General features: G+C 44.7%; 1 protein-coding gene across 3 annotated transcripts in view; it reads left to right on the forward strand.

Moving 5' to 3' along the window:
* The window catches only part of LOC134356698 (transmembrane and coiled-coil domains protein 1-like), a 92096-nt gene extending 74870 nt beyond the window's left edge, over positions 1 to 17226 (forward strand). For 2 of the 3 annotated variants that reach the window (XM_063067739.1, XM_063067740.1), the window contains exons 3-5: positions 4524 to 5434; positions 11404 to 11539; positions 15380 to 17226. In XM_063067739.1, the coding sequence (XP_062923809.1) occupies positions 4524 to 5434; positions 11404 to 11539; positions 15380 to 15694 (1362 nt within the window). In that variant the 3' untranslated portion in view covers positions 15695 to 17226. Of the gene's footprint in view, positions 1 to 4523; positions 5435 to 11403; positions 11540 to 14204; positions 14283 to 15379 lie in introns of those variants that run through there. The other variant, XM_063067741.1, reaches the window with a different exon arrangement.
* Positions 17227 to 17547: the final 321 nt, after the last annotated feature.

Below are 17547 nucleotides of genomic sequence, written 5' to 3' on the forward strand. Positions count from 1 at the left end.
TTATACCCCAACTCTGGGGGGGGTGGGGGGGGGGAGACTGAGTGCATTCAGCCTTTCCATGCTCCAAATGACTTTATACACCTTTCTAAGATCACCTCTCAGTCTCGTACACTCTAACTTCCTAGTCAATCCAGCCTCTCCCTGTAACTTAGTCCCTCAAGTCCTGGCAGCATCCTTGTATATCTTTTCTTCACTCTTTTCAGTTTAATAACATCTTTCCTTTAGCAGGGCAACCAAAACTAAACACAGTCCTCCAAGTCTATAAACCTCTGACTTGCTGGCAGCAAACAAAACTATAAATTACTGTATTAATCACACACTTTCTTGGATACAACCACTGTAATCAACACCCAGTAGCTTTCGGAGTTAAGCTGTATGACCTGGTGCAGGATGGTTGAGGTGCAGCAGATACAGGCCTGAGCACGTGGAATGAACAAATTGTTTGGCTACAGCTGGAGTGGACTTGGAGGTGATTCGATGCAGCAGAACGGAGGTGAGGCAGCAGGGCCCAGTCCCAAGAGTAAGGAGTGACTCGTCATTTAGCTGATTTAAGCTCTGGGCCAGATTGGAAAGGTCGGGTGTGGGCTGAATTGAAGCAGTGGGGCCTGGGTCTGAGAGTGAGGAATGACCCGAGGTTTGGCTGATTGAAGCACCGGGCCAGATTGAAGTGGTAGGCATGTTGGAGTCAGAGGAAAGGGATGGGCAGGTGTTCAGCTTGGTGCTCAGAGATGTTTGCTTATCTCTGTATTGAACTGAGGCTGTGGCCTGCAATTAATGGGCTCCAGGATCAGCTGCAGTGATGACTAGCTTCATACTGGTGCACTTACTTCCAGTCCGAATGTTATTTGCTTACTTTTATTGTTTGCACGATTTGGTTATTTTCTGCACGTTCAGTGCTTGACTATTATTTTTAATGGGTTCTATTAGGCTTTGTGGCTGCTATAAGGAGACAAATCTCAAGGTTGTATACATACAAAGGACTTCAATAATAAATGTACAAACGTTGTATATTGAACTTTGAAGTGCAGTCTTACCAGTGTACTGTACAATCTCACCATGACCTCCCAACTTTTCTTCTTAATGCTATGACTGATGGAGACCATCCTGCCTACCTGTGACTCTGTATTCAGTGAATTACGTAGCTGAACTCTGTTCTACCGCTCTCCCCAGGGACCTGCCTCTCACCGAAAGTCCTACCTGGAATTGACTTTCTAGAATGCAATATCTTACATGTATCTAAATTAAACTCTATTTGACATTCATTGACTTATTTACTCAGCTGATCAATATTTAGAGATACAGTGCGGATTAGGCCCTTCCAGCCTTTTGAGCCACACCCACCAGCAACCCCTGACAACCTCAATTTAACCCTAACCTAATCATGGAATAATTTATGATGACCAATTAACCAACCTAGTATGGTTTTGGACTGTGAGAAGAATGCAGAGCACTTGAAAAAAATGCACACATCTCACAGGAGGAAGTCCAGAGACTCCTTGCCGAGGACACAGGGATTGAACTCCAAACTCTGATGCCCCGAACTGTAATAGTGTTGCACTAACTGCTATGCTACAGTGGAGCCTATAATATCCCCCTGTAATTTTTGATAACCTTCATTATCCACTATACAATTTACTTTAATGTCATCTGTCATCTTACAAACTATGCCTTGTACATACTTATCCAAATCACTGATCTGGATGAGATGTAACAATGGGCCCTGAGGCACACAACTAGTCACTAGTCTGCCTCTGTGATGATTTTGAGTGCACCTGTTCCAGAGTCCTAAACTTAAACCAAGACCTTAAGTTTCAAATGTTTCTTTCAGAGCCCTCACTTTACCAAGATTATGCTATAAATTCAAAAGCTAATTAACTTGCCTAATTCAGACTCTGAAGAGGTATATCTTTCAATAATCAATGATTTGATCTGTGAGTTCCCCCCTCCCAACCAAGGAAAAGATACTTCCAGCTAGTGGAACACAGTATACACACTTATTTTGAGGAATAATTTTAATAGCAATTATAATTCTACAAAGAATGTCAACCACAAGTACAGTTCTGATGAACTAGAAATACAAGGTATTGAGTTGTAGCCAAACATGTTGTCTGTTACAAAAGAAGGCTCTGGGAAGAGATCCTTCTCTGGTCGAGGCTGAGGAATAGACTTTGTCTTCATCTCTATAACTCCTCTACCCTTACTGCCTTTTAATATTTATCAGTTTTTGGTAGTAATCCAGTGACTGCTTCATCTGCATGTATGTTTTCCATCTTCTGGTTAGATTGCAGTCTCATTTAAGTCAACAATAGGCTTCCTGAACCTGGACAGTATTGTTTCTCAAGAGGATGGCCAAGTAATACTGTTTAAAGATTAAAAATAAACATCTGGATCATGAATATTCATCACACCATCAAGTCAATTAGCCAGCTGTCCCTGGATTCTGTGTCATCTAGTTTTCCATATAATGTAAGGTTATATGGAATCTTACCAAAGGGCTTCATGAAGTCCACATAAATGACATCCATTGCCCTCCTCTCATTGGCTTTCTTGGTCACCTCATTAAATGGTCTTGATTGAGTGCTTTCATTCAATTTGAAAGCACTCAATCAAGACAATCTCCCATGCTGACTAACCCCAAATAACTACTGTTTATCCGCAAGTACTTGTACCTTATCCCTCAAAATCCACTAGTGTTAGACTTATAGCTTATAGTTCCCAGGTTTTTCAATGTTGCCCTTCTTCAACAAAGGCAAAACTTTTGCTATCCTCCAGTCTACCAATACCTTGCATTTGGCTAATGGTGATATAAGAATCACAGCCAAAGCGTCCCCAGTTTCCTCTCTAGACGCACTGTGTTCTTGAATAAAACCGAGAGACTCAAACTGCTTTATGGAAATCCTTGACCCTTTGAAATTTATAACATGAGCAGGGAATTGGAGCATTTTGGGTGCAATTAGACTCAATAAACTCATGGTCATTAACCTGGATAGTGCACTGTGCACACATTTATTCCCACTTCAAAGTAAATCTATTATCAAAGTATCATAGTACATATACTGTATATCACTCAGATTAATTTTTTTTTGTGGGCAATCATAGTCAATACAAAGAAACACAATAGAGCAACACACAACAAAAATGAAGCAACTAATGTGCAAAATAGAACAAACTGAAAATACAGAAAAAAATAAATAAGCCATAACTATTGAAAACCTGAGTTGAAGGCTCATTGAATCCTTTGGTAATGGGATCAGTGTTGGGGAGAGTGAGGTTATCTCCATTGCTTCTAGAGCCTGATGGTTGAGAGGTAGTAACTGTTCCTCAACTTAGTGGTGTGGGACCTCAGGCTCCTGTACCTCCTTTCTGATGGCAGCAGCGAGAAGAAAACATAGCCTTGATGGAAGGGGCTCTTGATGTTGGATGCTGCTATTCTATGACAGCAGTCCTTGTAGATGTGCTCAGTGGTGGGGGGGGGGGGATTCACCTGTGCTGTATCTACTTCTTTTTATGGGCTTTTCTGTTTAAAGGTATGGGTCTTTCCATACCAGGCCATGATGCAATCAGTTAGTATACTCTCCACCGTACATCTATAGAAGTTTGTCAAAGTTTTAGATGACCTGTCGCATCTTTGGAAACCTCAAAGAAAGTAGAGGTGCTGCTATGCATTCTTAGTAATTGTACTTGCATGTTGCACCTTTGATTCAGCCAATGTCAGCAAGCTTAAATATGGCATTGGAGCTCTGTATAGCCTCATAGTCAATAGTATAAAGTGAGCCGAGTAAGAAGCTAAGCACACAGCTTTGTGGTGCACCTGTGCTGATGGTGATTGTGGAGGAGATGTTGTTGCCAATCTGTACTTACTGGGTCTGCAAGTGAGGAAGTCCGGGATTCAGTTGCACACGGAGGTTTTGAGACCTCGGTCTTGGGGCTTGTTGATTAGTTTTGAGGGGATGATAATATTGAATGCAGAGCTGTAGTCAATGAAGAGCATCCTGTTGTATGCATGTTCACTGTCCAGATGTTTCAGGGTTGAGTGAACGTGACACCATAGCGGGAAGCAGGAGTGGAGTGCTTCACGCACAGTTCATTCCTCCTTCACAGTTACAGCATTTGGGAATCTGTAATACAGCCATCACTCACGATGGGAACAACTTTGCTTTCCAAGTCTGGATGCAAATATCCTTGTATTGAGCAGTCCATCACTGGTGGGGAATTGTTCAGGCATTAGACAATGGAACATTGAGAGGATGGTATAGCGAGAGGTCTGGTGGTTTTGGACATCCTACAACTTTCCATCTGGTTCAGTGGTAGCTTCAACAACTGTTCTCATCCCAGCAGCAAGTTATTGGTGTTTGCTGAATGTCTCAGATTAACTTTGCTTCATGTGGAAAAGTTCTGGCCTTTGTGTGGGTGGAAGTGGGGAATTAATCATGTTTTTAATCAACATGATTACAAGCTGGTGGCTCTCCAGCCTTTTAAAAATGCATGCAAGTAATAAGCTTACCTTTGATTCTCTACCGCAGGTCGAACGGCTGGAAGTGAACAGTGTGGTTGCTTCGAGCTCAGATGGGGGGATTAGTGTGGATAGCCTAGATGGTTCACTGGACCCCCAGAGGACGAGAGCTGCCATTACTCACCTACAGCAGAAGGTGCTGAAGCTTACAGAGCAGCTGAAGGTGGAGCAGACAGCCCGAGATGACAATGTGGCGGAGTACCTCAAGCTGGCCAACAACGCTGACAGGCAGCAAGGAGCTCGCATCAAGCAGGTCTTTGAGAAGAAAAACCAGAAGTCGGCGCAGACTATCCTGCAGCTGCAGCGCAAGCTGGAGCACTGCCACCGCAAGTTGCGCGAGATCGAGCATAATGGCATGCCGCGGCAGCCCAAAGATGTACTCCGGGATATGCAGCAGGGCCTGAGGGGTGTGGGGGCCAGGGTGACAGGTTTCAGTGAGGGCGTCGTGGGCAGCGTGCGGGGTGGTCTCTCCAGCTTCTCCCAAGCCACCCACTCAGCCGCAGGGGCCGTGGTTTCCAAGCCACGGGAGATCGCATCCCTCCTTCGCAACAGGTTTGGCAGTGCGGATAACATCCCCACCCTTAAGGACTCGCTGGATGAAGCGCAGGCAGAAGAGTGCCTCAAGGGCCTGGAAATCTGTGGCCACCTGCAATCCAGCCTCAAGTATGGCAGCGAGGAGGAGTGCTCGAGTGGCACATCAGGGTCAGCTGCTAACAGTGTGTCGGGGACACCCCTGGAATCTACCACCTCCAAAACCAACACACTAGACCTTGCCTGCTCAGGCTTTGCAGGGATATTCCAAGAACTGCAGCAAGTGAAGGAGACACAGGCCCAGCTGGAAGAATCATTTGACACTTTGAAGTCTCACTATCAGAGGGATTATACATTAATGTTACGGACTCTGCAGGAAGAGCGATACAGGTAGGCTCAGGCAGAACAACCTGCTTCACCTCCCTCACCTCTAGTTAAAATCCAATTGTTTGCATATAATTCTACTTGCATTTCATTCTCTACTACATGCTTTCTCATTGTCAGGATGCATGTACAGTGGATGTAATGTGAGTGTGAAATGAGGCTGCTTCACTACAGCTGTGTAGAAGGTGTAGTCATGCATTGATGGGCAGTAGTACCTCTCGGCTATGTCTCCATCAAAGTCAAGATGTGAATGTAGAAATTCACGTAAGTAAGGGCTTGTTCACAGTGTTTGTAGTGAACTGAAGAGAAGGCTATAATAACCATTAAATTTGTAGAGTCCTGAGTGTTTAAGTTTAGAGCACTGAATGGAAGCCATGAGAGCTGTTTTGGAACCTTCATCGCTCTGGGTGATTTATGATAAGGGAGAAAACTTTGCAACTTTTTTCATCATTTGTGTTACAGATCACTCCCCAATCACTGATAGAAATCCTAATTTCAAATTACTTAAACCACTGTCAGCTGGGTTTAGGATGTCTTAGTTGGTGGTTGCTGAGTACAAACATTTCTCCATTTTTTAATCTTCCCACAATGCACTTTCTCATGTCTACGACTAACCTGACTGCATCCAACTATTTCTCATCAAATTAGTGCTGATATTGCTTCCTCTCTGCCCTCATGATTGCTGTGGCTGCCTGATCAGCTCTCTGATTAATCATCCAATACTTTAATCTTCTGGTAGTTTGTTCATGAGGTGTTGTGTTTATACATTGTCGTCATTGATCTCTTGACACATGGATGTATTATCATTTCCTCAATAAACCCTGAGGCCCATGAGTTGATACTGAGCTGTGAAGGGAGGATTTAAACAAATAATTGTGATAACAAGGCCGAAGGGAAAGTGTTCCACAGCCCAAGGCAGAGCCAACTGAGATATGACGATTGATACTGAAGTGAAGGGACAGACAAAGCAAGTGCTCTCCATCACTGTTCAGTGCAGAGTTCACTTACCCAGGGTTTCCTCTCTTAGCTTCCCCTTCAATCTGTGGGATTCATTATTCGTTACTATCCAGCTGTACTCCCCTGAAGCAACACACATAAAAGTTGCTGATGAACGCAGCAGGCCAGGCAGCATCTCTAGGAAGAGGTACAGTTGACGTTTTGGGCCGAGACCCTTCAACAGGACTAACTGAAAGAAGAGCTAGTAAGAGATTTGAAAGTGGGAGGGGGAGGGGGAAGATCCGAAATGATAGGAGAAGACAGGAGGGGGAGGGATGGAGCCAAGAGCTGGACAGTTGATTGGCAAAAGGGATATGAGAGGATCATGGGACAGGAGGCCCAGGGAGAAAGAAAAGGGGGAGGGGGGAAAAGCCCAGAGGATGGGCAAGGGGTACAGTGAGGGGGACAGAGGGAGAAAAAGGGGACAGAGAAAAAGCATGTGTGTATTGTTACGTACCCCGTAACTGGGTTGCCAAACCAGCAGAAATGGACCACTTAGTTGGAGTCTGGATTACTGGAACTAAGAAAGTTTTATTAAAGAAATAAGTAACACAGTACTGTAATCGTAAGAATATAAATGCAACAGGTTAGCAATGATAAAACACACATGTACACAGAACTAGGGTAATAGGAATCAAACAAGCTCTATCGCAGTCTAGGGGTAAAATGATCAGTCTCAAGTGACGCAGAGTTCAGTTCAGCTTAGTACAGTTCGCAGTAATCGCTGTTGTGCCGTTGGAGAGAGAGATAATATGCAAATCTGATTCAGACAGATCTTTGTTCTTCGCAGTTAGCTTTCGGGCAAACCCTTTTAATGTCTTCCGTGGTCACCGACTGTGACCCCTCCATTCCGGAATCGACCGTTCTTCCGTGGTGAACCCGGCACCCAGGCAAGGGCGGACACACACACCAGGTTCCCGCCGATCGTACCTTTTCACCCTGTGCGTCTATGGTCGGTTCCTGCGACCAGACATCCAAACTCCCACCAACTTGTGCGGGCACACCGCTTTTCCAGGGTCTCGTTATCTTGTGGTGTTTGTCGTGCCTTAGCGAACCTGTTCCTTTTATCCCCCTGCTGGGGTATTGCCTGTCCATCAAACTTCAAACAGTTCAGGTTCAAAGCAACCGGTCTGTCAATAATCTTAATTGTGTTTCTTTTCTGTTACCTCTCTCCTCTCTCATTAACATTTTGAGCGCTTCTCCATTGTCTCCCTTATCTCTCTCATCAGTATCAATCTTCTGATAACTTGGTTTTTCATCACAGTATATAAATAAATAACAGATGGGGTACGAGGGAGAGGTGGGGCATTAACGGAAGTTTGAGAAGTCAATGTTCATGCCATCAGGTTAGAGGCTACCCAGATGGAATAAGACCATAAGACAAAGGAGCAGAAGTCGGCCATTCGGCCCATCGTGTCTGCTCCGCCATTTTATCATGAGCTGATCCATTCTCCCATTTAGTCCCACTCCCTCGCCTTCTCATCATAACCTTTGATGCCCTGGCTACTCAGATACCTATCAATCCCTGCCTTAAATACACCCAATGACTTGGCCTCCACTGCTGCCCATGGCAACAAGTTTCATAGATTCACCACCCTCTGACGAAAAAAATTTCTTTGCATTTCTGTTCTGAATGGGCGCCCTTCAATCCTTAAGTCATGTCCTCTCGTACTAGACTCCCCCATCATGGGAAACAACTTTGCCACATCCACTCTGTCCATTGCCTTTCAACATTCGAAATGTTTCTATGAGGTCTCCCCTCATTCTTCTAAACTCCAAGGAATACAGTCCAAGAGCAGACAGACATTCCTGATATGTTCATCTGAGTTGGATGATCAGCCATGATCATACTGAATGGCGGTGCAGGCTCGAAGGGCTGAATGGCTTACTCCTGTACCTATTTTCTATGTTTCTATGTTAACCCTCTCATTCCCGGAATCATTCTAGTGAATTTTCTCTGTACCCTCTCAAACGTCAGCACATCCTTTCTTAAATAAGGAGACCAAAACTGCCCACAGTACTCCCAGTGAGGTTTCACCAGCGCCTTATAGAGCCTCAGCATCACATCCCTGCTCCTATACTCTATTCCTCTAGAAATGAATGCCAACATTGCATTCGCCGCCTTCACCACAGACTCAACCTGGAGGTTAACCTTAAGGGTATCCTGTACGAGGACTTCCAAGTCCCGTTGCATCTCAGAACTTTGAATCTTTTCCCCATTAAATAATAGTCTGCCCATTTATTTTTTCTGCCAAAGAACATAACCATACACTTTCCAACATTGTATTTCATTTGCCACTTCTTTGCCCATTCTTCCAATCTATCCAAGTCTCTCTGCAGACTCTCCGTTTCCTCAGCACTACCGGCCCCTCCACCTATCTTTGTATCGTCAGTAAACTTAGCCACAAAGCCATCTATTCCATAATCCAAATCGTTGATGTACAATGTAAAAAGAAGCGGCCCCAATACAGACCCCTGTGGAACACCACTGGTAACCGGCAGCCAACCAGAATAGGTTCCCTTTATTCCCACTCTCTGTTTCCTGCCAATCAGCCAACGCTCTATCCACGTATGTAATTTTCCCATAATTCCATGGGCTCTTATCTTGTTAAGTAGCCTCATGTGTGGCACCTTGTCAAAGGCCTTCTGAAAATGCAGATATACAACATCCACTGCATCTCCCTTGTCTAGCCTACTTGTAATTTCCTCAAAAAATTGTAATAGGTTTGTCAGGCAGGGTTTTCCTTTAAGGAATCCATGCTGAGTTCTGCCTATCTTGTCATATGCCTCCAGGTACTCTGTAACCTCATCCTTGACAATCGACTCCAACAACTTCCCAACCACCGATGTCAAGCTAACAGGTCTATAATTTCCTTTTTGCTTCCTTGCCCCCTTCTTAAATAGCGGAGTGACATTTGCAATCTTCCAGTCCTCTGGAACCATGCCAGAATCTTATTGACTTTTGAAAGATCATCGCTAATGCCTCCGCAATCTCCACAGCTACTTCCTTCAGAACGCGAGGGTGCGTTCCATCTGGTCCGGGAGATTTACCTACCTTTAGACTATTCAGCTTCCTGAGTTCCTGAGTACTTTCTCTGTCGTAATTGTGACTGCGCACACTTCTCTTCCCTGCCACCCTTGAGTGTCCGGTATACTGCTGATGTCTTCCTCGGTGAAGACTGATGCAAAATACTCGTTCAGTTCCTCCGCCATCTCCTTATCTCCCATTACAATTTCTCCAGCATCATTTTCTATCAGTCCTATATCTACTCTCATCGGTCTTTTACTCTTTATATACTTGAAAAAGCTTTTAGTATCCTCTTTGATATTATTTGCTAGCTTCCTCCAACCTGAGTGTGGCTTCATCTTTACAGTAGAGGAGGCCATGGATAGACATATCAGAATGGGAATGGGACGTGGAATTAAAATGTGTGGCCACTGGGAGATCCTACTTTCTCTGGCGTACAGAGCGTAGGCGTTCAGCGAAACGATCTCCCGGTCTGGTCTCGCCAATACATAGAAGGCCACATCGGGAGCACCGGACGCAGTATATCACCCCAGCCGACTCACAGGTGAAGTGTTGCCTCACCTGGAAGGACTGCTTGGGGCCCTGAATGGTAGTGAGGGAGGAAGTGTAAGGGCATGTGTAGCACTTACTCCGCTTACAAGGATAAGTGCCAGGAGGGAGATCAGTGGGGAGGGATGGGGGGGACGAATGGACAAGGGAGTCATGTAGGGAGCGATCCCTGCGGAAAGCAGAGAGAGGGGGGAGGGAAAGATGTGCTTAGTGGTGGGATCCCATTGGAGGTGGCGGAAGTTACGGAGAATTATATGTTGGACCCGGAGGCTATTCCTGGTGGGGTGGCGGGAGGATGGAGTGAGAGCAGATGTGTGTGAAATGGGGGAGATGCATTTGAGAGCAGAGTTGATGGTGGAGGAAGGGAAGCCCCTTTCTTTAAAAAAGGAGGACATCTCCTTCGTCCTGGAATGAAAAGCCTCATCCTGAGAGCAGATGCGACGGAGACAGAGGAATTGTGAGAAGGGGATGGCATTTTTGCAAGAGACAGGGTGAGAAGAGGAATAGTCCGGATAGCTGTGAGAGTCAGTAGGATTTTAGTAGACATCAGTAGATAAGCTCTCTCCAGAGATAGAGACAGAAAGATTTAGAAAGGGGAGGGAGGTGTCGGAAATGGACCAGGTAAACTTGAGGGCAGGGTGAAAGTTGGAGGCAAAGTTGATGAAGTCAACGAGCTCAGCATGCGTGCAGGAAGCAGCGCCAATGTAGTGTCAATGTAGTGAAGGAAAAGTGGGGGACAGATACCAGAATAGGTTTGGAACATAGATTGTTCCACAAAGCCAACGAAAAGGCAGGCATAGCTGGGACCTATACGGGTGCCCATGGCTACACCTTTAGTTTGGAGGAAGTGGGAGGAGCCAAAGGAGAAATTATTAAGAGTAAGGACTAATTCCGCTAGACGGAGTAGAGTGGTAGTAGAGGGGAGCTGGTTAGGTCTGGAATCCAAAAAGAAGTGGAGAGCTTTGAGACCTTCCTGATGGGAGATGGAAGTATAGAGGGACTGGACATCCATGGCGAAAATAAAGCGATGGGGGCCAGGGAACTTAAAATCATCAAAAAGTTTCAGAACCTGCTGCGTTCACCAGCAACTTTTATGTGTGTTGCTTGAAATTCCAGCATCTACAGATTTCCTTGTGTTTGTACTCCTCTGAACTTTACTTTTGAATCTATTGCTCCATTCATATCCAGGAGGATAATTCTTTGGAAGTTGGCATGGTTTGATGTAGACATGTGAGGGAGGGAACATTTGGGTCAGGTGCCTCCATGACCATTCCTGAGGATTGGGTAGAAAGGTCATGGCGAACTCACTCTTAACTTCTTATGCTGCCTGTTCATCCAATGCAAGTAGAGGTTTCATGGCTGCTACGATAAGGTGGCTGACATGTACTGCTGCCTGTTCTAGGTGTGAACGGCTTGAGGATCAGCTCAATGACCTGACAGAGCTTCACCAGCACGAGATTCTCAACCTGAAACAAGAGTTGGTGAGCATGGAGGAGAAGATCGCCTATCAGTCTTATGAGCGAGCACAAGACATTCAGGTCAGTCAACAGACATGAGCCAGTGTGATGCTCATCTTTGACAATTGAGCCTGAGAGCTCAGGTTGACAACATGCTGTGTCCTTCACTGAATTCTGGTAATTCATAAACAGTGTAGGAATGTGAATATGATGGCTTTGCTCCACTTCTGTCCCTCCTCTTTCTCAACCCTCCCCCCATTCTCATCTCTCACCTTGTCAGATCCTTTCACCAAACCACATCCTTGTAACCCCAGCCTAACCTATCTACATCTTTATAATGTCTTTATTTAAGAAAGGTGGCAAAGAAAAACCTAGGAACTATAGGCCAGTAAGTGTAACATTTGTGGTAGGGAAGTTACTGGAGAGGATTCTGAGGGATAAGATATACTTAAACAGGGGTTCATTAGGGGTTGTCAGTATGGCAAGTTGATCATGCCTTACAACTTTTTGATGAGCTGACCAAGAAAATTAGTGAGGATAGGTCAATCGACATGGTTTATATGGACCTCATTAAGGCCTTTGATAAGGTTCCACATGATGGGCTGCTCTGGAAGGTTAGATTGTATGGGATTGAGGGAGAGCTGTGCATTTGGTTGCACAACTGGCTTGAAGGTAGAAAGCAGAGGGTGATGGCGGAAAGTGATTCTTGGAGGCCCATGATTAGTTAGTAGTGTGCCTCAGGGTCTGGTGTTGGACCCATTGTTTGTCATCTATTGTATGTATGTGAAGGATTCAGAGAAGAATGTACAAGGCATGGTTAGTAAGTTTGTAGGTGACACTATAAGTGGTATAGCGGACAATGAAGAAGATTACCAAAAGTTACAGGGGGAAGTTGTTCAGCTGAGTAAGTGGGCCGTGGAATGTCAAATAAAGTTTAATTTGGGTAGCTGAGGTGTTGCATTTTGGAGTGTCAACTCTCGGTAGGACTTTCACAGTGAACAGCAAGAATCTGGGGAGAGATGTAGATCAGAAGGACTTGCAGCATTTTCTTGATAGTGGAGTCACAGGGAGACAGGGTGGTGAGGAAATATTTTAGCATGCTGGCCTTTATCAGTCAGGGCATTGAGTATAAAAGCTGGGAGGTTATGAGGAGATTCTAACGGATGCTGGTGAGGCCACACTTGGAGTACTAGGTTGAGTTTGGTCACCCTACTATAGGAAAGATGTTATTAAGCTGGAAAGAGTGCAGAAAATATTTACAAGGATGTTCCAGAGCTTGAGGAACTGAGTTACAGGGAGGGGTTGGGCAGGCTAGGACTTTATTCCTCAGGGTGTAAGAGACTGAAAGGTGATCTTGTAGAGATGTACAAAATCGTGAGGGAAATAGATGGGTGAATGCACTCAGTTTTCTCCCCCCAGGATTGAGGAGCCAAGGACTAGAGGTTTAAGGTGAGAGGGAAAACATTTATTAGGAACTTCAGGGACATTTGCTTTTTTTGCACAAGATATGTGGAATAAGCTGCCAGAAGAAGTGGTTGAGGACATTAGTAACATTTAAAAGACAGTTGGACAGGTACATGGATAGGAGAGGTTTATAAGGTTGTGGGCCAAACACTGGCAAATGGGACAAGCTTGGATGGAGCATCTTGGTTGGCCTGGACCAGATGAGCCAAAGGGCCAGTTCCATGCTGCATGACTGATTATTAACTAAGGTCTGGGACCCTAACAGTTAGACATCACCGAACAAAGAAATGGCAGGACGAATTAACATGGAATAAGACACAAACTTTTCTGAGTATATCAGAGAATCACGGGTTTAGCAAGAATAAGGAATTAAGTATAAAACAACATATAGAACCATAGAAGTCTACAGGCTCTTTGGCCTACAATTTTGTGCCAACCATGTAACCTACTCTGGAACTGCTTAGAATTTCCCTACCACATAGCCCTCTACTTTTCTAAGCTCTATATACCTATCTAAGAGTCTCTTAAAACACCTCTACCACTGTCGCTGGCAGTGTGCCCACCACACTCTGTGTGGAAAAACCTCCCCCTTCCAGGCACCTTAAAACTATGCCCCCTTGTGTTAGCCATTTCAGCCCTGGGAAAAAGCCTCTGGCTATCCACAGAATCGACGCCTCTCATCATCTTATACACCTCTATCAGCTCACCGCTCATCCTCCGTCACTTCAAGGAGAAAAGGCCAAGTTTCACTCAACCTATTCTCATAAGGCATGCTCTCCAATCCAGGCAACATCCTTGTAAATCTCCTCTGCACTCTCTCTGTAGCATTCATATCCTTCCTGTAGTGAGGTGACCAGAACTGAACACAGTACTCCAAGTGGGGTCTAACTAAGGCCTTATATAGCTGTAAGATTACTTCACAGCTCTTGAACTCGATCCCACGGTTGATGAAGCCCAGCACATCAATCGCCTTCTTAACAACACTGTCAACTTGCGCAGAAGCTTTTAGTGTCCTTTGGACACTGACCTCAAGATCTCGCTGATCCTCCACACTGCCTAGAGTCTTACCATTAATATTATATTCTGTCTTCAAATTTGACCTACCGAAATGAACCACTTCACACTTATCTGGGTTGAACTCCATCTGCCACTTCTCAGCCCAATTCTGCATCCTATCGATGTCGCAGTGTAACCTCAGACAACCCTGCAGACTATCCACAACACCTCCAACCTTTGTATCATCAGCAAAAGTACTAACCTACCCTTCTACTTCCTTATCCAGGTCATTTAAAAAATTACAAAAGGGAGGGATCCCAGAACAGATCCCTACAGAACACCACTGGTCACAGTCCTCCATGCAGAATATGAACCCTTTGCCTTCAATGGGCAAGTCAATTCTGGATCCACAAAGCAAGGTATCCTTGGATCTCATGTCTCATTACTTTCTGAATGAGCCTCACATGGGGAACCTTAGCAAATACCTCACTGAAATCCATATGCACTACATCCACTGCACTACCTTCATTAATGTTTTTTACTATGAACATAGTATCATGGAGACAAGAAAATCTGCAAACACTGGAAATCCAAGTAACACACACCTACCACCCCAGTAGACTCTGCATCCAACACATAATTCTCCGTAACTTGCACCATCTCCAATGGGATCCCACCACCAAGCATATCTTTCCCTCCCACCATTTTCTATTTATCGCAGGGATCAATCCCTACGTGACTCCTTTGTCCATTCTCCCACCCCACTGATCTCTGTCCTGGTACCTATCCTTGCAAGCGGAACAGTGCTACATCTGCACTTACATCTCCTCCCTCACTATCATTCAGGGCCCCAAACAATCCTTCCTGGTGAAGCGACACTTCACCTGTGAGTCTGTTGGGGTCATCTACTGTATCCAGTGCTCCTAGTGTGGCCAAACACCTACAATCTGTCTGCCAGAAAAAGCGGGATCTTTCAATGTCCACCCGCTTCAATTCTTCTTCCCATTCCCATTCCGACATGTCCTCTCCCCATTCCCATTCCTCTTCCCAGCTTCTTGCTCTAACTTCTCATCTCTTTCTCCAGTCCTGCTGAAGGGTCTCGGCCTGAAAACATGGACTGTTTACTCTTTTCCGTAGATGCTGCCTGACCGGTTGAGCTCCTTCAGCATTTTGTGTGCATTACTAGTGTCATAGAATTGTACTGCATAGAAATGGGCCCTTTAGCCCAACTTGTCCATGCCAACCTCTCTACACCAAATCCCATCTGTCTGTATTGTTTCTATGTCTCTACTCCTTTTCTATTGAAGTACCTGTTTAAATGCCTTTTAAGTGTTGTAATCGTGCTTTCCTTCACCACCTCCTGTGGCAGCTTCATTCAGATATTCACCAAAATTCAAAGTAAATTTATTATCAAAGTATGTATGTTACAAATAATACTACCTGACTCTCTGAATCACACAGGAGGCTCTGGAAGCCTGTCAGACTCGTATCTCCAAGATGGAACTGCAGCAGCAACAACAGCAGGTGGTTCAGCTGGAGGGTCTGGAGAATGGTACAGCGCGCACCTTGCTGGGCAAACTCATCAACGTGCTACTGGCTGTGATCGCAGTGCTCCTAGTCTTTATCTCAACTCTGACCAACTGCTTGGTGCCACTGATGAAGACACGAAGCAGGACGTTCTGCACTTTGTTTCTGCTGATCTTGGTCGTGGTGATGTGGAGGAACTGGAAGGTGATCACCTGGTATGCTGGGCAATTTGCTTGGTCCCCTACTTGATGCTAAGATGTGAACTTGGGTCCACTTTGAATTACAGACTGTTTAACCAATGTACTTGGACACTGAGTGGATTTGTTTACATTTGAAGGACACTTCTTTCTCTGACTACACTGGGCATGGGATTTGAAGGTTCACGTAAATCTGATTGGTTGGTGATTTGTGTAATGACTGTGTGAGATCCTTTCTGCAGCCTAGGTACTAACTGACAGAGCAGAAGTTTGTTAAATGCTTTGTTGCTAACCTTCTCACTCTCCAAATATCTCAAGGGAGGAGAGAAACAATAGCAAAACTGCTTGAAATTTAATGCACCATCTCTGATAGAGAAATGTTTTATATTTTGTTTGACTAAGTCCAGTTTTGCAATATTGAAAAGTATCTTACTGTAAAGTATGGCACGTTCCATCTTCCAAAAATTCACCAAAACAATGTGTATTCAGGGAATCCTCAGGCCCATTTTTAAAGTGAACCCGTTGGCCAAGCCGGCTCCTGTACGTGAGAGGGTGGGAACGGCACCGTACCCTATGCCATGGAGTGACTGTGTGCTTATTGAGGAGACCACTGGCATCCTCCTTGCCTTGAAGCTCACACACTCCACCCAACCCCTTCCCATGTGACTAACATACTTGAAGAGTGTAATGCTCAACTGTCTCAGTGCTTCCATACTGCTTCTAAAATAGGCAAGTTTTTAGCAATGAATTTTAATTTAACTTAAATATGTGTAGAGTCTTTTAAATTAAATAATTTACATTCATAGAGATCCCATCCATCTCAAGGCATCCCATTCTAATTCATTACAGCCCCAAACTGGGCTCAGTTGATCCTGGGCAAAGGGCAGTGCTCCAAATGCCTCTAATGATGCTATCCTGCCTAAAGCTGCCCACCCCAGCTACCTCCGGTGAAGTGAAGAAGTCTGATTTATTCGCAGCAGCATGGATGACAATTGCTGAGTGTTGTGAAATAGTCTTTGTACAGTTAAGATTGCCTCTGCTCTATGACATAGGATTTCCCAGTTACATCAATTGGAGAGATGCTTCCACGTGAAGCTTGTTTGGGCAGCAGTGTGTGGGCTTCCCACTTCCACAAGGAAGGTCCATCCTGAGAGTTTGCATTTTCCCCCCATTTTAGAATGGGACGTCAAAATCAGGTGTCACAATCTTGCTAGAAACTGGGAATTTCAAAGCACAAAGTAAGCTGCACAGAAGCCAATGTAAGACCAGCTGCAATGCAGCCTTCAGAATTGAGAGTTAAGACTGTAATGAGGCTGGCTTTATTAATATAAAACAAAGCTTTATTAATGCAGTTATCCACTTATTTGCTGCTGTGAAGGTATTTCTTTAGGTTGAGTGGTGGATAATCTGAGCCATTGGAAGGCATGGTACAGCTGCACTGCGTGCAAGGAGCTGTGTGAGATATGAGAGACACTCAAGGAATTAACACTGTAGTTAGTTTACAGCTACTTTCTGATTGCATTGCATCTTGGTTACTGGGCAGTTACTGTACTGTACTTTAAATAAAGACCTTGGCTATATTCATTCTTCCTTCATTAAAAGTCTTCATGAATGGCTGATTGGGCTGAGGATCAGATGCAACACACACAAAATGCTGGAGGAACTCAGAAAGTCAGGCAGCATTTATGGAGAGGAATAAACAGTCAATGTTTTAAGCTGAGACCCTTCTTGAAGCTCTTTGCTTCTTTCTAGACAACTGACCTAATCAGTTCAGGATTACGTGCTCCTTTAGCTTCTATACTAATGCTCACACTAATTATAGAACAGTACAGCACAGGACAGACCCTACGGCACACAATGTTGTGCCAAACTAATTAAACCAATGACTCCTGATTTATATAGTCT

This window comes from Mobula hypostoma, chromosome 15 (assembly GCF_963921235.1).
Source record: "Mobula hypostoma chromosome 15, sMobHyp1.1, whole genome shotgun sequence".
Classification (NCBI taxonomy): Eukaryota; Metazoa; Chordata; class Chondrichthyes; order Myliobatiformes; family Myliobatidae; genus Mobula; species Mobula hypostoma.